We start from the raw sequence: 19,313 nt of genomic DNA, 5'->3' as shown, positions 1-19,313 counted from the left end.
CTTCTGAATCTGTTGCTTTTGAAATTAGGCATTTCTGTCAAGTACTGAAAAATTATTGATGGTATTATTCAATAGAAAAAAAGAACTAAATGTAACAAAGGAATTGACTGAATATAAAAAATGTGATACTTCACTGTACATCTTAATTTTAAAACATGAATCTGTCCTTTTATGTTTTAGTCAAAGATGCAGGCATCTCTAATATATTTGTCACGGTAAATTTGAAAGTCACAAGTAGTCAAAAGATTTGAAAATCATATCAAGAGGAACACAACATTTGAAAGTTATTATAGCTAGTCAATAACATCTGAAAAACATTTAAAGTGGTTGGTTTATAGATATTGTATTTACTGTGATGGCTTAATTGATCAAAAATAGTTGGTAACTACTATTCCATCAACTGTAATTGAAAATAATTGGTAACTGTACAAAAATAAAAACAGATCTTGAATTTTACATTTGGAAACTTGCTTTTAAGTGCTGTTTAATTAAATCAAAGTTTCCATGGTTGCATGTGTATTTTTTAACCCATACCATTTGACCCACGAAAGTGCAGTGGGTAGTATGGCTGGAAGATAATGGGGGATGGCTCAGATATTACACAAATAGGGTACCCTGCCTCAGCTGCAAAGTACGGAGCAGGCTGATAAAAGCAAGTTACCTCTTCTGTATTGGGTAGAATATTTAGTTCTCCAAGTACTTTCAAAGCCATCATGGTGATCAGGTGGAGAATCTGTCCTCTTTCATAATTCATGAGGCAAACGGTGCTTTCATTCACAACTCCATGCAAGGTCATAAGGTAGTCATATTTGGTCATTCCTTCACCTATGAAATGGTTGTGGAGGTATGATTCAATTTTCTTTTGCTGTTCTTCTATATGAGGAAAATCAATAAAGAATCTAGAGCACATATAACGTTCTAGGTTTTTGATTTCTGACATACAGGCTGGCTTGAAGCCATGAACCAGCAAGTTGCAGTACTTCAGAAGGCCACCACCTCTAATCTCTTCAGGTTTCCTGGTAGATATGAGCTTGTGTTGCAAATGTGTCATTGCTTCCTGGAAGTCTCCATACATGCTTTCAGCTACCACAACAGGATAGGATTCTTTGGTTAGCTTGGCATTTTTGTCACTGTAGAAGTCTAACATGGGATCCAAAACAATTTGAAAGGAATCTACACTAAATTCAAACTGCCGTCTGAGCGAACTCACAAATTTTAGTTCTAAATTCTTCCCAGTGTTATTTGAAAGGGAGATAAGACTCCAACAATCATGCTCATTGCAAACCTTGACGAATTTCTGTACGTAAGCCTCTTTCATGATATCTGGGGAGATCTTTTCCTTCTTTACACCTTTTGGTAAAAAGTCAAGTAGACAGCCTAGAACTGCATCCTTAACAACCTGAAATTCTTTGTTACTTGGAAGCTCAACACCAAAAATAACGTCCAGATCCTTATAGCTGATTCCATTACGGCTTGCAAGTATGTAACTTGCTATGGAACCATTCAATCTGGCATCTTTAATAATAATTCCTTGCCCTATGAGTTGATCTTTCACAACATGAATGATGTCTTTTGGTTTTACCTCCATTGTGGGGAAATTCCCCTTTCCATGAATTGGAATTACTTCATCTAACACTTGATCCAGTGTTATAACTTGATCCCAAGTGAGACTGGTGAATCTGATTTCAGACATTGTGAAGTCAGTAGATCACTAGACAGCAAGCAAATATTGGGAAGAAATATGTTAGCACCTTAAAACCAATGCTAAAGCATATGAAAAAGTTAAAAATAGACTTACCCTCAACATAAAAATCATGATAATACTAGGAAGGAAATTACCAATATATTTAATCATGTTTAAATATAAAAGTGAAATAAAAGCCACAATTATTATGTCAAAGATGTTAGATACATTGATGAATACAAACAGATTTCTCAGGAATTTGCTGAAGTTGTAATGACTGTTGATATAAAATGGTAGCCTTTTTCAATCTTGCTTCATGTAAATACTATAATGATGGTATTTCTTTGGTGATATAAATTTTGTTCATGGGATAACCATAATGTATCATTGAGATTAATTATCATGATTGTAAAGTGAGACCAGATAACATGTCTCTGTGTTAGAACCAATGGACTCAATGGCATAGTGTTCACAAACAATATATATAATCTTTAATCCCAAAAGCATCAGATCACTCTCTCATATACTTTTCAGTTTCCTATATAACTGCTCTTACTTAAAAGAATATTACTGAAGTCTTCTGTTAGAATATGAGCTCCTTTAATTCCTTAATAAGGAAAGTATCTAATTTATCACCTCTTCTATGTGCCCAGTAGCTCTTTAAAAAATGTTAGTTGAAGGAATGTCAATTTAAAATGAAAAACAGATGAGACTACTAAATTTGTAGAATTTATATATAAATTTTTTAATATATAATTATATATTATATAATATTATCTATATATTATAATTATTAATTATATCATTAATTATTTTAATTATATTATATAATCAATATAATTAATATGATTATATTATATAATTATATAATATAATTATATATTAATTATTATTAATAATTATTTTTACAATTATATTATATAATTAATAATTAATAATTACAATACATTATATTATTAATTTAATAATATTTATATAATATTTATTAATATTATAAATTAAATATAATATATATAAATTTTATATATATAAATTTTTAATATATTCTTATGGGAATATATAAACCCATAAGATTCCTAAGCTTTAAAAAATGTTCACTGCAGATTTGCAATATAATATGCTCAGATAATTTTATAGTTTAGGGAATGTTAGGAAGCTAACATTTTATAATATATAGTAACTATAAATGCAAGTAGATATAATTATGCCATGTACAATCGCAGTGATTACATGGATCTTCAAGTACGCTAATAAGCTGTCTAAACAAATAAATCTAGGGAAGTAAATAACATTCAACATGGACATAGTTTTGGGGTTAGGCATTTGTTCCTGACTTCCAGAAATAAAAAACAATATGAAGCCTAAGACAGATTTGTGTGGACAGTATTCATATTTTGCCTAAGGAGCTATCAAACAGAATATAAATATTTGAAATTTAGTATTATGTATTTCCCTAGTAGAACTAGAGCAAACAGAATCATCTTATTTGACATCTACATCGACTACTTTGATAGTTCATGCATTTTGCAAAAGGCCAATTAAGCAACAGCATATCTATGTTAATGAGAAGGAAAAATTAAACCTATTCTGTTTCTCTGTATGTAAACCCTAGAAATATGAACTACAGACTGAGTATTTATTTTTATTATATGATGAAATGACCCATGAAATAGGATGCTTGTTTTAAGCCACTTTAATGACTAATGTTTATACAGTTTGATCAGCTACGTAAATATCCAAATCGATCCTTAAAAATGGATGGACCAAACTGACTACAAATCAGGCTTTCAGAATTTGGTAATTCATCTATCGAATGAAATGATCTATATAGCATCTTTAGAACACTGGAAAGAGCAAGATGCTACATGAAGTGATACAACATGCAATGAGAACTGGTAATCTTATTTTCTAGTTCCTTCTCCTGAAATTATCACTGAATTATTAGAAGCTAACAGTTTGTTACGCTCAAATTCTCAATCTAGAAAAGGAATAGTTCACAACACTGCCTGGCTTCATGTAAAGGTTTTAGGAAGAAAAACAATTTACCTAATACATATTTTTTAAATATCACATATAAACTATAAGATTTTAATTTATGATACAGCAAAAGTTCTAAAATTCCTTCTTCATGTGCAAATTTGTTTTGCAAATATATATTTTCCTTTCCTTAATGGCAAATTTCCATTGTCAATATCAGTAAAAATTTTTAAAAATTCAGTGGTCTAATCCCAGGCCTACAGTCTCCATGTAAATCATCTACGATCTGAAAATAAAGGAAAACATTTATGTTGCTATATTGACATTACTGAAATTATGAAATTCTTTCCCAAACAAAAGTTGACAGGACCCTTATATACAAATAAAACCATCCAGAGACTTAACTAAAATAAATAATTGCCAAAATGCAGAAGTCCTTGATCAAAAGATATCCTTCAAACCAAGAAATAGGAAGCCCTGCTTAATATCTTGGATCTGTTCCTAGATATCAGAGAAGGGAGAAGATAGGATTTTTTTTCCCAAACAAAATGGCAGTAAGATCTTGCAAATATAAGAAAGTGGTCCAAAATTTAACTTCACTTTATACCAGGAAAGTGGTGTAGAAAAACTGTCCATCAGTCTGCAACTTTCCAATTGCCACTTAATTATCTATGCTAGTGATTTCCAAACATTTTAGTCTTTTCAATTACCTACAAGCTTTAAAAACACACATATAAAATAGTTTAGGCCTAGTATTTCATAATAATTACAGAAACAGTGACGACAAATTGCTAGGATGTGGAGAAATGGTGTCCTTGCATGAGCAACACATTATTCAACTGTCTAAATCAAGGCTTTAATAACCAGTTAGGTTTTTTTTAACCTTTCTCTAGCCATAACTATGAAAGCTTGTTTTTGAAATCAAGTCTATTTTATTGACATATTATTACTAACTGACAAATTCTGAGTTACCATGTCACTAACTACCTCTACTGTTATATAAGAAAATGAAAATTACACATTTTTAAAATTAGCCCTAGAAAAAAGCGTTAATTATGGTAAAAACTTGTGATACATATACACTCAAACATACATATATATATACACACACACATATAGACATATATAAGCACAAAATATAATAAAATACATGTCACAATGGAGTAAATATAAGTGATTTGTACTGATCTGGAATCTATACGTGCCTCCAACAATGCTGACCTCTATTAACATGAATAATCAAGATTCGACAATAATGTTATGCTCCTTTTGGCACAGCTACTGTTCATTTTCACAGAATGTACAATATCAACGTAGTGTTATTAGTACAAATTTCAAATATGGCATTAAAGTAATAGGACTTATCTTAATGTGTAGATTATGGCTCCATACTTAACTGCATATAGTAGAGTCAATCACCCATATATCAAAAACAGCACATTAGAAAACTTGTTGAGAAACTTAATTTGAATTTTCTGAAACAAAAAGTATGGCTAAATAGAAACTTTGGATGAATGTCATGGTAAAGGTGGAAAAACTGCAACAAAGCCACCCACATTGCTTATAATACTGTCTTGGGTACAATCCAACTTTTAGTTACTGAAAGTGTGTTTTATTGAGTATGAATTATAAAGCTACATTTTCATGAGTTAAAATTCCAAATTCAAGGCAGAAACTCTTCAATAATTTTCCACATAAACCTCAATAGAAGCACAAAACATGAAATTTCTAATTATCATTTTCAAAATGTGGAGATCAGCAGTAGTTCACATTGCAGAATATTTAAATCTTGTTTGGCTCCCTGTCTTCTCCCAATTTACTTATCTTTTAAGCTAACATTTTTCCCATCTAGCCTAACCTATTAGTATGCCTGTAATGTATCTGACTATAGTAAATGCCAAAATCAATACAAAGTGGTATCCATTATTCAACTGGTTAAATTCATCTGGGAATGCAAAGCAAAGCAAGCAATTTGCCAAGATATCACAAAAGACTATGAATGGATATTTGTATAATAAATAAAATGTAATTGTTCTCCCTATTACAACCCTATGCTCCCTTTGACCATGGGAAACATAAGTTAGCCACTCTTCACCTGTCTATATTAATATTAGAACTATATTTTCAAAGAGAATGAGATAAGACGTCATACTTACATTGAAAGGATTGCTTTCAAGAATGCAATATAGTTGAGTTAAAATGATTATTCAGTAGATCCTTCAGTGAAGATGGTAATTTTCATATTATCACTGAATAAAGTAATACACCAATCAGAAAAACTGCAAGATAATAAAAGCAAAAATAAAGTTCTTTAATAGATATTATATACAAATAATATAATGATGCCCCATGGCCAACAGTCCTGCAAATTATATACATACATACATACATACATACATACATACATACATATATACATACACACACAGACACATACATACACACAGAAGAAATGATAAAATGATTGCTCTAAAATAGTGGTTCTCAAAGTTTAACATGCATTAGAATTACACAGATGGTTTGTAACTCTAATGCATGTTAAAATTTGACAACCACTATTTTAGAGCAATCATTTTATCTGTGTGTAAACACACAGATTTCTGGGTCCCACCTCCAGAGTTTCTAATTTAGCAGGTCAGATGTGGGGCCAGGATATCTGCATTTCTAATAACTTCCAAGGTGATGCTGATGCTGCTGGTCAGGGAATGACACTTTAAGAACTGCTACACTAAGGAAAACTGAGAAGAAATGGTAAAGGAAAAGTAGTCTCAATAGCAGTTCCTAGTCCCTCATATTTTGGCTATTTCCACTGAATTTAAAACATTACATTAAATAATACAGAAAATTCTAATCAAAGTGAATACTCTTTTAAACCATAAACTTTTGAAAACATTTCAACAGTACAATATTCTTTTCTGAGCTGGACATTAAGGCCAGTAGAAAGTCTTTCTAAAACTTATATTGTGGTCCTAAATCTAATTAGTTCCCTTACCTATAATAAATGATTGTATATAAAAATAAGTTCCTGTACTTTAGAAACTTTCAAGTTATATATCCATATATACCTACCTATAGACAAACAAACAACAAGATTTTGGTCTGAATGTATTATATTTTACCAGTCTAAAGAAGTATTAAACATGATTTGACTATTGGAAAGAGGTATTAGATATTTTATTTGACACATTGCATTTGTTTCCAAGAGAGAATATTAATGTCTGTGAGAAATAACAGTTCAGTATTTAAGCAATGATTTACTCATAACCAACCATTATCCCTTTAAAATACAGATACCTATTTCAGAATAAAAAGTATTTTCTTATATCAAGAAGAAAAGATCATGCTTATCAAGTAATATCAATTTGATGTTTCCATACTGTGTTCAATAAGATTGTAGAATACCCTGAATAGTATACTGCAATAAAAAACTATAAAATAAAGTGTTAATCATCTCACAGAAGTGTCTTGCATTGTTTTCACTCAGTCAAAAGTAAAACCTGTAGTATTACTTTAACCCAAAAGAAAACTACCATTGGTATTTCACTCATTCAATACTGAAAGGAACAACAGTAAATAAAATACTGATTTTGACACTTGTGGACCAATAAGCCAGGCAAGGTCAGAAAGATCCCTCACCCAGTCATTAACTTTGTGTCTGGCTCCATGATGAAAAATGTAAGATGTCTACTGTTTTGTCATTTTGCTCTTCAAAAATAAAGTTGTGATATCAGTTAACTAGTTGGGTGCTCAAATCATATTCTTTTAATAATTGTTGGGAAATACAGAGGGAGCTGTAAAAGGAATAAAGCATTAAAATAGCTATGTAGCAATAAGAGAAACCCTTTTAACCAAATTATCTTAACAGTGAAATTTGATTTTTTTTCAACTATCAACACTGTAGATAATGTTTTTGCTTGTTTATTGTGCTAACCCAAAGCAAAAAGATACCAAAGATAGTAAAAGCAGTAAAAAGCAAAGCAAGTGAGTTGTTTTAAATGGGACAAAAGTGATCTCTGTACCAGTAGAGAGCTCTAGTGCTTTAGTTGCCTAACTATAGAGAAAACTAATTAAAAGTAGAAGTGTGTTTCCAATAGTCCTTATTGTATCAATAAGAATAAGACTGATAAAGAAAATGTGGCACATATACACCATGGAATACTATGCAGCCATAAAAAAGGATGAGTTCATGTCCTTTGCAGTGACATGGATGAAGCTGGAAACCATCATTCTCAGCAAACTAACACAGGAACAGAAAACCAAACACCGCAGGTTCTCACTCATAAGTGGGAGTTGAACAATGAGAACACATGGACACAGGGAGGGGAACATCACACACTGGGACCTATCAGGGGGTGGGGGGCTAGGGGAGGGATAGCATTAGAAGTACCTAATGTAGATGACGGGTTGATGGGTGCAGCAAACCACCATGGCACGTGTATATCTATGTAACAAACCTGCACGTCCTGCACATGTATCCCAGAACTTAAAGTATAATAATAATACAAAAGAATGAGATTGAAAACAAATGCACTTTTAATATACTTTGCCTTGAAAAAGTCATTGATATTTTGCAGTTTTCTCTATACATCAAAGAGTTCCCTAATATTCCCAGATATCTTGAATCTACAATAATTATACATACTTTCTTTTCTGAATGTCTACTATATTTAGTAAACATTCAGATAAGATATTCAGATATTCTATTTAGTAGATACCCATGTAACCTAAAAGTAATTCTTAGAATAGCCACCAAATCAGAATATATGCCCCTTTAAAGGGAGATATTATTCCATAGAATAATTTAGATTACAGGCTATGGAAAACTAGTAGTAGGGTATAAAAAATAGAGGTACATATACTTAAAGTTGACCTCATGTTGTCTGCCCTATCTTTAAATGAAGATTCCTAGTGGCAACACCTTAAGGCAGATACTTTATCTATGGTTGTAACACTAATTTATTCCTGTAATAGCTAAAGCTTTAAAATGTGTTTGAAATAAAATGGAAATTAAGAAATTGTACATAAATTTGTTTTTTAATTTTATTATTATACTTTAAGTTTTAGGGTATATGTGCACAATGTGCAGGTTTGTTACATGTGTATACATGTGCCATGTTGGTGTGCTGCACCCATTAACTCGTCATTTAGCATTAGGTATATCTCCTAATGCTGTCCCTCCCCCCTCCCCCCACCCCACAACAGTCCCCAGAGTGTGATGTTCCCCTTCCTGTGTCCATGTGTTCTCATTGTTCAATTCCCACCTATGAGTGAGAACATGCAGTGTTTGGTTTTTTGTCCTTGCAAGTTTGCTGAGAATGATGGTTTCCAGTTTCATCCACGTCCCTACAAAGGACATGAACTCATCCTTTTTTATGGCTGCATAGTATTCCATGGTGTATATGTGCCACATTTTCTTAATCCAGTCTATCGTTGTTGGACATTTGGGTTGGTTCCAAGTCTTTGCTATTGTGAATAGTGCCGCAATAAATATACGTGTGCATGTGTCTTTATAGCAGCATGATTTATAATCGTTTGGGTACATACCCAGTAATGGGATGGCTGGGTCAAATGGTATTTCTAGTTCTAGATCCCTGAGGAATCGCCATACTGACTTCCACAATGGTTGAACTAGTTTACAGTCCCACCAACAGTGCCTTCCTCCCACTGCACAATCGTGAAGGGCTTCTCTAGAAGGCACTAAAAGCTCTTCATAATTTCTTAGCTAAAAGGGAATATAGGGTCTCAAAATCTGAAGCTCAGCTCTGTCAGACTTCAGTAAAGTAAGTCAGTCAGTCTTATCAAAAGGGATGAGAGCACCAGGTGAGAAAAGGATTAACCCCATTTACTTTAACAGTTAAAAGGATTCTTAGGCATTAATGAATTTTGCAGACTGTGGGTACCTGGGTACAGTGGAATAGCTCACCCTTTATACCACCTCATAAAAGAAACTCGAGCAGATAAAACTCACTCCCTAACTTAAGAACCTAAAACTCAAAAGCCTTTAAACAATTAAAGCAAGCCTTGCTTGAAAGCAGCAGCTTTCTTCAGTCATCCCATAAGGAAGCCATTTAATCTCTATGTATCAGAAAGGAAGGGAATGACCCTGGAAGTTTTAACTAAGGCTCAAGGTGCAGCTCAACAATCAGTGGGTTACCTAAGCAAGGAATTTAACTTAATGGCTAAAGGATGGCCAGCCTGCCTCTAAGAAGTTGCAGTGGTGGCTTTGCAGGTGCCAGAAGCCAACAGGTTAACCATGGGGAATAACTTAACTGTTTACACCCCACACAATATAGCAGGACGGCTGTCCTCTAGGGAAAGTCTCTGGCTAACAGACAATCACCTCCTCAAATATCAAGCTTTGCTGCTAGAGTGATCTGCAGTCCACCTAAAAAACTCCCCCTGTCTGAATGCAGCCACTTCCTTCCAGAGAAAACTGGAAAACCTGAACATTATAGTGAACAGATAGTGGTATAAACTGATAAAAGAAATAATAAGAATCACTGTTTATATTCTCTGTAGTTTTAATTAATAAAAATAATTTTCTTAAAAAGTGCTCAGCTTAATTAAAAGTGGGTATCTAAGTTATAGGTATTTTTAAAAGCCTTTATGTTTTTCTTTTCATAAATTTGTTTTTCTGGAAAAAGTTTTTTCTCAGTCAGCTAAATTATTTTCCTCCACTCTGTCTTGCCACTCTTGGTGCATGCATAAAAGGCCCTAGGATAACTTCTGGTAACCCAGGACTCCTTGAGAAAACAGAAAAGTCACCACAAATCCCATTTTGGAAAAAATATCTGTTTTCCTCATTAAACCCCTGAAATTAGAGGCAAATAAATACCTCTCAAAATCTATTTTCGCCTTCCAGGTATGCTTGTTTGTCAGGGCGCAGAAACTACATACTTTCTGAGCCCTATTCTTAAATGGTTCCACCCTAAGCTGATGGATTTTCTTCTGCCTGTCTGTGTAGTTATACATGTGTTGTGTGTGTAATGTCTATTTAAGAAGAGCTCTAATTAATTAACTTGAAAAAGGATAAGCCCTTGGACCAAATATTTTTTAAAGGGAAAAATAAAAGCTCTGGTACCTTTCAGTTCATGTGACTTTAATCTTTAAAAAATAAAAACAGCCTTAAAGATTATTGGTAAAATGCAAATGTCTTCAAAATATAAATAGGTAGTCTAAATTATGCAAGTCACGTAGTAGGTTTGCTAAATGTTTTAAGGTTTTAAACTGCTTCTTTGGCCTTTAAAAACTGTTCGACTTGCCTGCTTCACAATGGGTAAGGTCTGGGGACATATGAAAGTAACCATGTCTCTAATTATGCTGAAAAAAGTCAAACTTTATCTGTGCCTAGTATATAATTATAACAACTTACCAAGTTTTACATTAAAGTTAAAAATTGCTAAGAGTTACCATTATAACATGTAAATAAGTCTACTGTATTAGTCTGTTTTCATGCTTCTGATAAAGGCATACCTGAGACTGAGAAGAAAAAGAGGTTTAATTGGACTTACAGTGCCACATGGCTGGGGAGGCCTCAGGATCATGGTGGGAGGCAAAAGGCACTTCTTACATGGTGGCAGCAAGAGAAAATGAGAAAGAAGCAAAAGTGGAAACCCCTGATAAACCCATCAGATCTCGTGAGACTCATTTACTATCATGAGAATAGCACAGGAAAGTCTGGCCCCCATGATTTTGTTACCTCTCCCTGGGTCACTTCCACAACATGTGGAAATTCTGGGAGATATAAGTCAAGTTGAAATTTGGGTGGGGACACAGCCAAAACATATTGACTACTGAAAATGGATTTACGTGCAAGTGTGTGAAAACAGTAAAATGTGTTTTTACTAAAAAATTGTAAGAAGGCATGGAAATGTACATTTTGCCTACGGATAAAGAATTTTCTTAAAATAAAGCAGAAGATTTAAGCAAACTGTGGAAAAACTGTATGAATTAATCTTACCATGAAAACTGTATATACATATTAACTAAATTCAAAAGAGTATTATATAGATTTTTCTTTAAGTTAAGCATTAAAATAAAAGCACAACAAGGTACCCTTTTCAGCAAAATTTGTAAAGGGTTACAAAAGGTTTGTAAAGACTTCATGATCAAACTGGTGAAAATTAAATATAATTGTCTATAAGGTTTCATTAAAAATTGGGGTTAACATTAATAGTAAACTAATGCAAGGGTAAAATTTGGCTTTCTCTCTTGAACAGGATTTTTGTGTAATACTAAAGGCTAATAAAAGGCTTTTGGTTTTTCAAAATTTTAAGTCATCATTTTAGAAAAATAAATAACTTATGGTAATCTAAAATTCCATTTCATAATATCAAGTGTTTTAAACCAATAACATATTTAACAGGCTTCCCAAAATAAATTGCCTTTCCTAACACCTAGCTTTCAGATGCTACAGAGGGCCCCTAGAGCATCCAGAAAACAGGTAAACAGAATTATTAAAGATGTTTAAATACATGGAATTGCCAAAGTAATGTTTAATCTTCTTCAGGTTATATTTCAGTAAATATTATTATTATTATTATTTTTTGAGATGGAGTCTCACTCTGTTGCACAGGCTGGAGTGCAGTGGCGTGATCTTGGCTCACTGCAACCTCCACCTCCCGGATTCAAGTGATTCTCCTGCCTCAGCCGCCCGAGTAGCTGGAATTACAGGTGCCCACCACCATGCCCAGCTCATTTTTGTATTTTTAGTAGAGACGGGGTTTCACCATATTGGCCAGGCTGGTCTCGAACTCCTGACCTTGTAATCCGCCCACCTCAGCTTCCCAAAGTGCTGGGATTACAGGCATGAGCCACTGTGCCCGGCCTTCAGTAAATATTATTAACATATGTTCTAAAACCATATGGGATGTCTAAGGTTCTAATGTTTAAATATATGCTATCAATTATAATGGAAATTATCTTAAACTGTTGTAAACCACAAAAATAACCAAATTTCTTTGACAATTGTGTTTCTAACTGTAAACACCCTGATAATTTTGTCATTTAAGACAATTGTTTTAATCCTCTTCAAAAAATGTTTTAAACTCAGCTGTAAAACTTTAACAGGTGCTCTCAAATGCAGGTTTCTAATAATGGAAAAGCATACAGGATTCATAAAAAGCTGAAATGTTTATAAATATCAAGCAAAACAAGAGTTAACTGAATGGACTGAACTCATAAAAAGCTAAAATAATCTTTTTAACTTTTGCTTAAAATATTGCTAATCCTTGTTTTGTTTTTCAGTCAAGAAAACTTATTTTAAACTAGATACAGCCTTTAACAATTAAGTAAGGTATACTCCTGTAAGCAAAATGTAAAACATGTTTGTTTCTCTCTGCCTGGTTCCTCTAAAATTCAGACACTAGTTGTAAGCATTCTTAACTTCTAACAATATATTGTTTGCATCAGTGCAATAAGAATGCATTTTCTTTTGCAACAGGACAATTTAAAAACTGGTGTTTTGCCAAGGGTTTAACTAAAAGGATGTGTTTCCCTTTAAGAAGTCAAGCTTAACTTGAAAAGCCAAAAAAAGCCTCTTGGAAAAATTGGCCTCATACTTTGTCTACACAGTCCCTGTACAGGGTTCCTAATCTGTGGTGAGTAAAAAAGTCATTTTCTAACAGGCCCAGAACACCATGCTCTTGAAACCTCAGAAAAAAAGTTTACCCAAATCACAGGTATTTAAGGGTGCAAACCCATGGCTGGGCTCAGCTTTAAAAAGTCCTATCTAAGATTCCTTGTAAAACAGAGTTCCATCAAAGCCCATCTAAAAGGCCTATATAAAGGTAATTATTCTTGCTGCAGTTTCTGTAAATAATCAGGCCAAGTATGAGACTAAAGTCTATTTTGCAAACAACACAGTCTTATCATAATTTGTTTTTAACAAAAATGAGGACTGGAGAAAAAAATTATGTTTCAAAAGTTATCATACAGCTGGCATTAATTTCTAGTCTCAGTAGTTGTTTTCAAGTTCTTGCCTACCTACATTTTAAACTAACCCTATTCCTGTAAATCAACCAGCAATCTCCAACTACCACTCAAAGGAAACAAAAGGGAATGGGTAATGTAGAAATCGAAAACGATATTCTAGTTCTGGGCAATTATCCCACAAGTCCTGCCAGGTAATAAAAGTAAATAAAGTGCACATAACCCACAAGTTTCTTTGTTTAAAAAGTAAAACCAAGAAAGCTAACCGAAGCCAAGCCCCATGAACCCAAACCTTAACACGCATAACTAGCCATCACTTAGCCTTGGAATTTTTAAGCTTCTTTACCTCCATCCTTGTTTCATTTTAATACATGTACTCTAATAACCCACATTGTTTCTTCTCATCTAAAGGCTATCAAGCTACAAATGGTAATCCAAAAGGAACCATGCATAAACATGCCTTTCTTCCAAGGACCCTTAAGCCAGCCCCCAAAAAACCCTAGTTGCTGTTCCCCACACAACACCCCTCTCCAGCAAAAAGTAGCTAAAAAAAAATCAACGCTTAATCTCCCTAACAGCAGTTAGGGTCTCCACTCCTGACGGGGAGAATAAGAGAGAAAAGGTAGGCAGTTAGGGTGGGTCCTTGGTAAAACTCATGTAATCAGAGAAACAGCCTGAAAAATCAGGCTGCAGGCCCAGATAAGAAAACTTGCACAAACCTCTGGCCCACTCAGATAAAGAAACAAGGCCCAACCTTTGTTCTTTGTGCCTAAGACATGCCTGCAGCCACTGTAATAAGAGAACAAGACTCTGCATAGAAATGTCTTTGTCCTTTGTATAACCAGCAGGCTTCCAGGAAATAGTCTCTTCTCCTTATGTGGGCATGTACATGGGGTGCTCCAGTAGGTTCTGGTGGGCACTTTTTTTTTTCCTTTTCTAAACATGCTTTAAACCGTAAGCTTGGCCTAAATAAATCATTGCTTCAGCTCCTAATTAGTCCCAGGGCCAAGGTCTTTGGCCAAGCTTTCACTTCAGCTTCTACTAGGTCCTGGGCCAAGCTAGGTAGCCCCAATAAATCATCACTTCAGCTCCTGATTGGTCCCAGACCAAGCTAAATCACACTTTCTCCAAAACAGCCTGCAAACTATGCACGTTCCTTCTCATCCCGGTCTATAAAAACCCTGAACCCCAGCCTCATGGTGGGGAACCCCTTTGGGCCCCACTCTCAGCTGCAGAAAGCATTCTTCTTTTGCTTATTAAACTTTCACTTGAAATTCACCCTTGTGTCCATGCTCCTTAATTCTCTTAAATATAAAACAAAAAACTCTGGATACTATCTCAAACAACAAAATACTGCTACATATTTTGCTTCATTGGGAAAACTACAATAGTAGCACTACTTCCACTTCCTACTCTTCCTCTGCCCCTTCCAGTGGCTGTAGCTGGTAGAGATTTATAGCTATGTGAATTCAACAGCCACCAAGTGAACTTCTCTTGCTTCTGGTATACATGATGCAGAGTTGCTGCCTCTCCAAACTGCCACCAATTTCAGAGAAGCAAGCTGGCCAGAGAAATCTCCAGCCCCTTTTGAAGGGAATGGCTGAGAATACTCTAAAGTACAATGGGCTTTCAAGCAAGCTGGGAGCTAAAGCCACCTAGTGAGACCAAAATGCCATTCTCTCCGCACTGGATGCTGTACAACTCGCCATGACCCTCACAGTAAACCCAGTAATCTCATAAGCTTTTTCCACATCATTCCAAATCACTAACCCCTCTGTGGATAACCCTGTCAACACTCAAGGAATTAAGTATTCTCTGAAGGGGACTCCAGAATTATAGCCAACACCATATACATCTTTCACATCCCTCTTAAACACTATCTGAGGAAGGAGGAAAGTAGAAACCCATCCCAATGTTTCTAGAAAAAGCCTTTTATCAAAAAAACAAAAAAACAAAAAACTTCTGTTCATAGCTCTCCCCGTCTACTCACCACACCCTCTCAGACATTAAAACTTACCTCACCAACTGCTGCTCTCCTCAAACCCATCCCATCAAGGAGAAACTACAGGGGTGTGGTGTCAGCGTGAGGCTCAGGAGGGAGCCTGCTAGTAAGCAAGCAAGAGAAGGGGCCATTAAAGATAAAATGAAATGCAATTTTTTTTTTTGAGATGGAGTCTAGATCTGTTGCCAGGCTGGAGTGCAGTGGCGCTATCTCAGCTCACTGCAATGTCTGCCTACCGGGTTCAAGCGATTCTCCTGCCTCAGCCTCCCGAGTAGCTGGGATTACAGGCATGCGCTGCCATGTCCAGCTAATTTTTGTGTTTTTAGTACAGACGGGGTTTCACCATGTTTGTCAGGATGGTCTTGAACTCCTGACCTCGTGATCCACCCACCTCGGCCCCCCAAAGTGCTGGGATTACAGGCATGAGCCACTGCACCCAGCCATGAAATGCATTTTTTAAAGGGAGAGAAATAAAGAAAGAAGGAATCATATGGATTCCACCTACCCTAGGTGGGGTGATCTCTTATTACTTTCCATTCTCCTTCATTGCTGAACTTTCTCCCGTGGGATACTACTACCTTTCTCCTTTCCTACACCAAAAACTATTTTCCCTTTTTTTCTTATAAATAATGACTTGCCCCATGAATTCCCAACCTCCCATTCAATAATCTCCACTTTTTTCCCATCCCCTGTCACACAAATAACTCCTCCTTCTCCTCACATTTCTTCAAGCATTTCCAACACAAATACAAATTTAAGTTCACGCTCAGAAGGCAGTTTTGCTGAAAGAAGTGGCATTTTTTTCTAGTCACTTTTTTCCTTAATTCTCCTTATCATGGGGAAGTCCCCTCCCTCATTTCAACACCTTCTGCTCTTGGTTTGGCTACAGATATTCAAGTCTTCATGTTTTCTCTCACATCTGCAGTTAATTTTCATAGGAGAAAAAGGGTGAATGATAATGGCATTCTTTAAAAAAACAATTTCAAAATGCGGTCTTTGATATTTTAAAATACAATTGGCTTAATAAAATCCACAAGTTTACGATTAATTTGATTATTTTTCTAAACTTTACTTGCATTAAATTGTTCTACTAGAGGAAAATAAGGTAACTTCACTCTTAAGATACTTAAAAGCTATACAATGAGGCCACGCACGGTGGCTCACGCCTGTAATCCCAACACTTTGGGAGGCTGAGGCGGGTAGATCACGAGGTGAGGAGATCAAGACCATCCTGGCCAACATGGTGAAACCCCATCTCTACTAAAATACAAAAACAAATTAGCTTGGTGTGGTGGTGCATGCCTGTAGTCCCAGCTACTCTGGAGGCTGAGGCAGGAGAATCGCTTGAACCTGGGAGGCAGAGATTGCAGTGAGCTGAGATCACGCCACTGCGCTCCAGCCTGGTGACAGAGCGAGACCCCATCTAAAAAACAAACAAACAAAAACTATACAAATGAGATAAGACATGAGTGCTTTAAAGGAAAAAAAATAATCTGAAAAGGAAGTTCAGGACTATATAAAAAATATACAGATATGTAAACATGCTTGATTACCTGACAATAACTTTCTTTCACTGGTATGTAGTAATTAAAAACATTTGATATCCAAAAAGGAATTAGGTATAGTCTTTTAATACTTCACTTCAGAAACAAATTAAATTTTGAAAATAATCCATCATCAGGCTATTTATTGAGATGTCAATGTGTCAGTCAATTAATGTAGGACGTAGGGAGTTTTGTAACTCTCTTACTCTGGAGTTCTGAAAAAACATAATTCTTAATACTATATCAACATGTCAGTTATGTCTTTTATCTCTTACTCTTGAGCTAGTTCAGAAAATAAAATATTAAAACAATTATTGATGCCCTTTTAAACTATTAACTGAGTTCAATTTTACCACAGCCATGATTTTGGGCACAGTTATTAATGAAAGAGATAATTTTCAAAGATATTTTAGTTGAATCAAGTAAGTTTCTGGACAAAATATAAATTAAACGTCAATTTTGGTGTGTGCTCAGAGTTAAAACTAAAAGAAAAACTCCCTTTCTACAAGATTTCTCACCGTGTCTTCTGATCGTAGACTTTGCTGAATTTAACAAACAGTCCTACTCTGAAGACTAACATCCTTTTCCAGAGTTCTGCATCACCTGATCTCCACACATTCTCTACACTTCACTTGCTGCAATACCAGGGTTACTGTTGCCAGGAGACAAGGAATATTATTATTGCATCATTAATGCTCTTATAGATGGGGGAATTTTCAAAAAACAAATTTAAATGGGGCAATTCTGAGTCCCAAATCTCAAAAAAGACAATGTTATACTGGATATATTGAAGATTAAAAACAGGTTCCTCAAGATACTTGAATTTAAGTTAAAAAATAGTGAAGAGGGAGGAAGGAGAAAAAAATAGTGAAAATAACCAGTTAAACCATGTAGATTCACACAGATAGGCAAACATTTTTGTTTTGTAAGTATTGTAACTGCCTACATGTAACTTCAAAATTAAGTTGTAATTTCTGAAATACAGAGTTTGGGAAAATATTCTCTATTTAATTTTTACCCCCAAGTGAACATGCTTTTGTTTAAAAAAAAATCCTTAAACAATTAAAAAGAGGCTGGTCATGGTGGCTCATGCCTGTAATCCCAGCAATTTGGAAGGCTGAGGCTGGAGGATTACTTGAGCCCAGGAGTTCAAGACTAGCCTGGGCAATATAGAGAGACTTCGACTCTATAAAAAATTTAAAAAGAAATTAGCCCGGTGTGGGGATACATATCTGTCATCCCAGCTACTCAAGAGGCTGAGGTAGGAGAATTGCTTGAGCCCAGAAAGTCAAGGCTGAAGTAAGCCATGATCACACCACTGCACTCCAGCCTGAGAAACAGAGCAAGCCTTTGTCTCAAAAAGAAACAGTTAAAAAAGTATTATGGTTGATAAGTATAATTGTTTTGAGTGCCAACAACTAATTTTAAAAAGAACATTTAAAAGACAGAGTTCTTCCCAACATAATGTTTTGTTACAGTATGTCCAATTTATAGAAACTATCACATAACTGTTTGAATAAGAATATCAAGATTACAAAGATAGGCAAGTAGGTAGATATATTATCTGGCTAAGCCAGTGATGCATGTGATATTTTTAAGATAGATAATTTATAGCATTTTCCAGTAAAACATAGAAAAGACTAAATACATTTTGGAGGGGCCAAAGGTAAAACAAGATACCTACTCAATGTTTTCCTGGCACTATAATATATGACGAAGAAATAAATAATTTTTAGTAACATTTAAGACTATAATCCTAATCCTTGTATATAGACAATGTTACATTGGAGTTTAATTTTAAAGAAAAATATACGTGTACAGTTTCTTAAAAATATGAAAATTACATTACATGATACATATAATACTGAATATAAATTTTTAATTTTAAACTTTTGAGTGTAGAATTTTTAAACATAATTAAATGGCAACAATAACCAAAAATTATATGATGCTTATAATGTGTCAGGTATTAAGTGCTTTAATTAACTCAATCCTCATTCAAAAGAATGTAAAGAATAGAGGAAGGGTCTATGATCCCACTGAAAAAAATAAAAAACAAATTATGCAAAGAAATTCATAAAAAGAGTAACAGGTAAAATGGACATGATGGACAAAGAGTTAGCTAGCTAGGCAGGGGGTGGAGGAGGGGTTTTAAGTAGAATAAGAAATCAGATAT

At 34.6% G+C, this 19,313-nt stretch overlaps 1 protein-coding gene across 1 annotated transcript; it reads right to left on the bottom strand.

Annotated features, from left to right (window-relative positions):
• Nucleotides 1-523: 523 nt before the first annotated feature.
• Nucleotides 524-17,747, bottom strand: TENT5D (terminal nucleotidyltransferase 5D). Its single transcript, XM_030807367.1, has 3 exons — nt 17,656-17,747; nt 5,818-5,940; nt 524-1,711 (listed from the first exon to the last, which is right to left on the bottom strand). Exon 3 carries the CDS (start codon nt 1,691-1,693, stop codon nt 524-526), a length of 1,170 nt encoding a protein of 389 aa, XP_030663227.1. The 5' UTR covers nt 1,694-1,711; nt 5,818-5,940; nt 17,656-17,747.
• Nucleotides 17,748-19,313: the final 1,566 nt, after the last annotated feature.

Source organism: Nomascus leucogenys, chromosome X (assembly GCF_006542625.1).
Source record: "Nomascus leucogenys isolate Asia chromosome X, Asia_NLE_v1, whole genome shotgun sequence".
Lineage (NCBI taxonomy): Eukaryota > Metazoa > Chordata > Mammalia > Primates > Hylobatidae > Nomascus > Nomascus leucogenys.
The sequence above is the reverse complement of the archived record's forward strand: the minus strand, read 5'-3'. Positions and strand labels throughout refer to the sequence as shown.

Coding starts and splice junctions, on each gene's coding strand:
- TENT5D (XM_030807367.1), bottom strand. CDS start 1,693: ATGTCTGAAATCAGATTCACCAGTCTCACTTGGGATCAAGTTATAACA.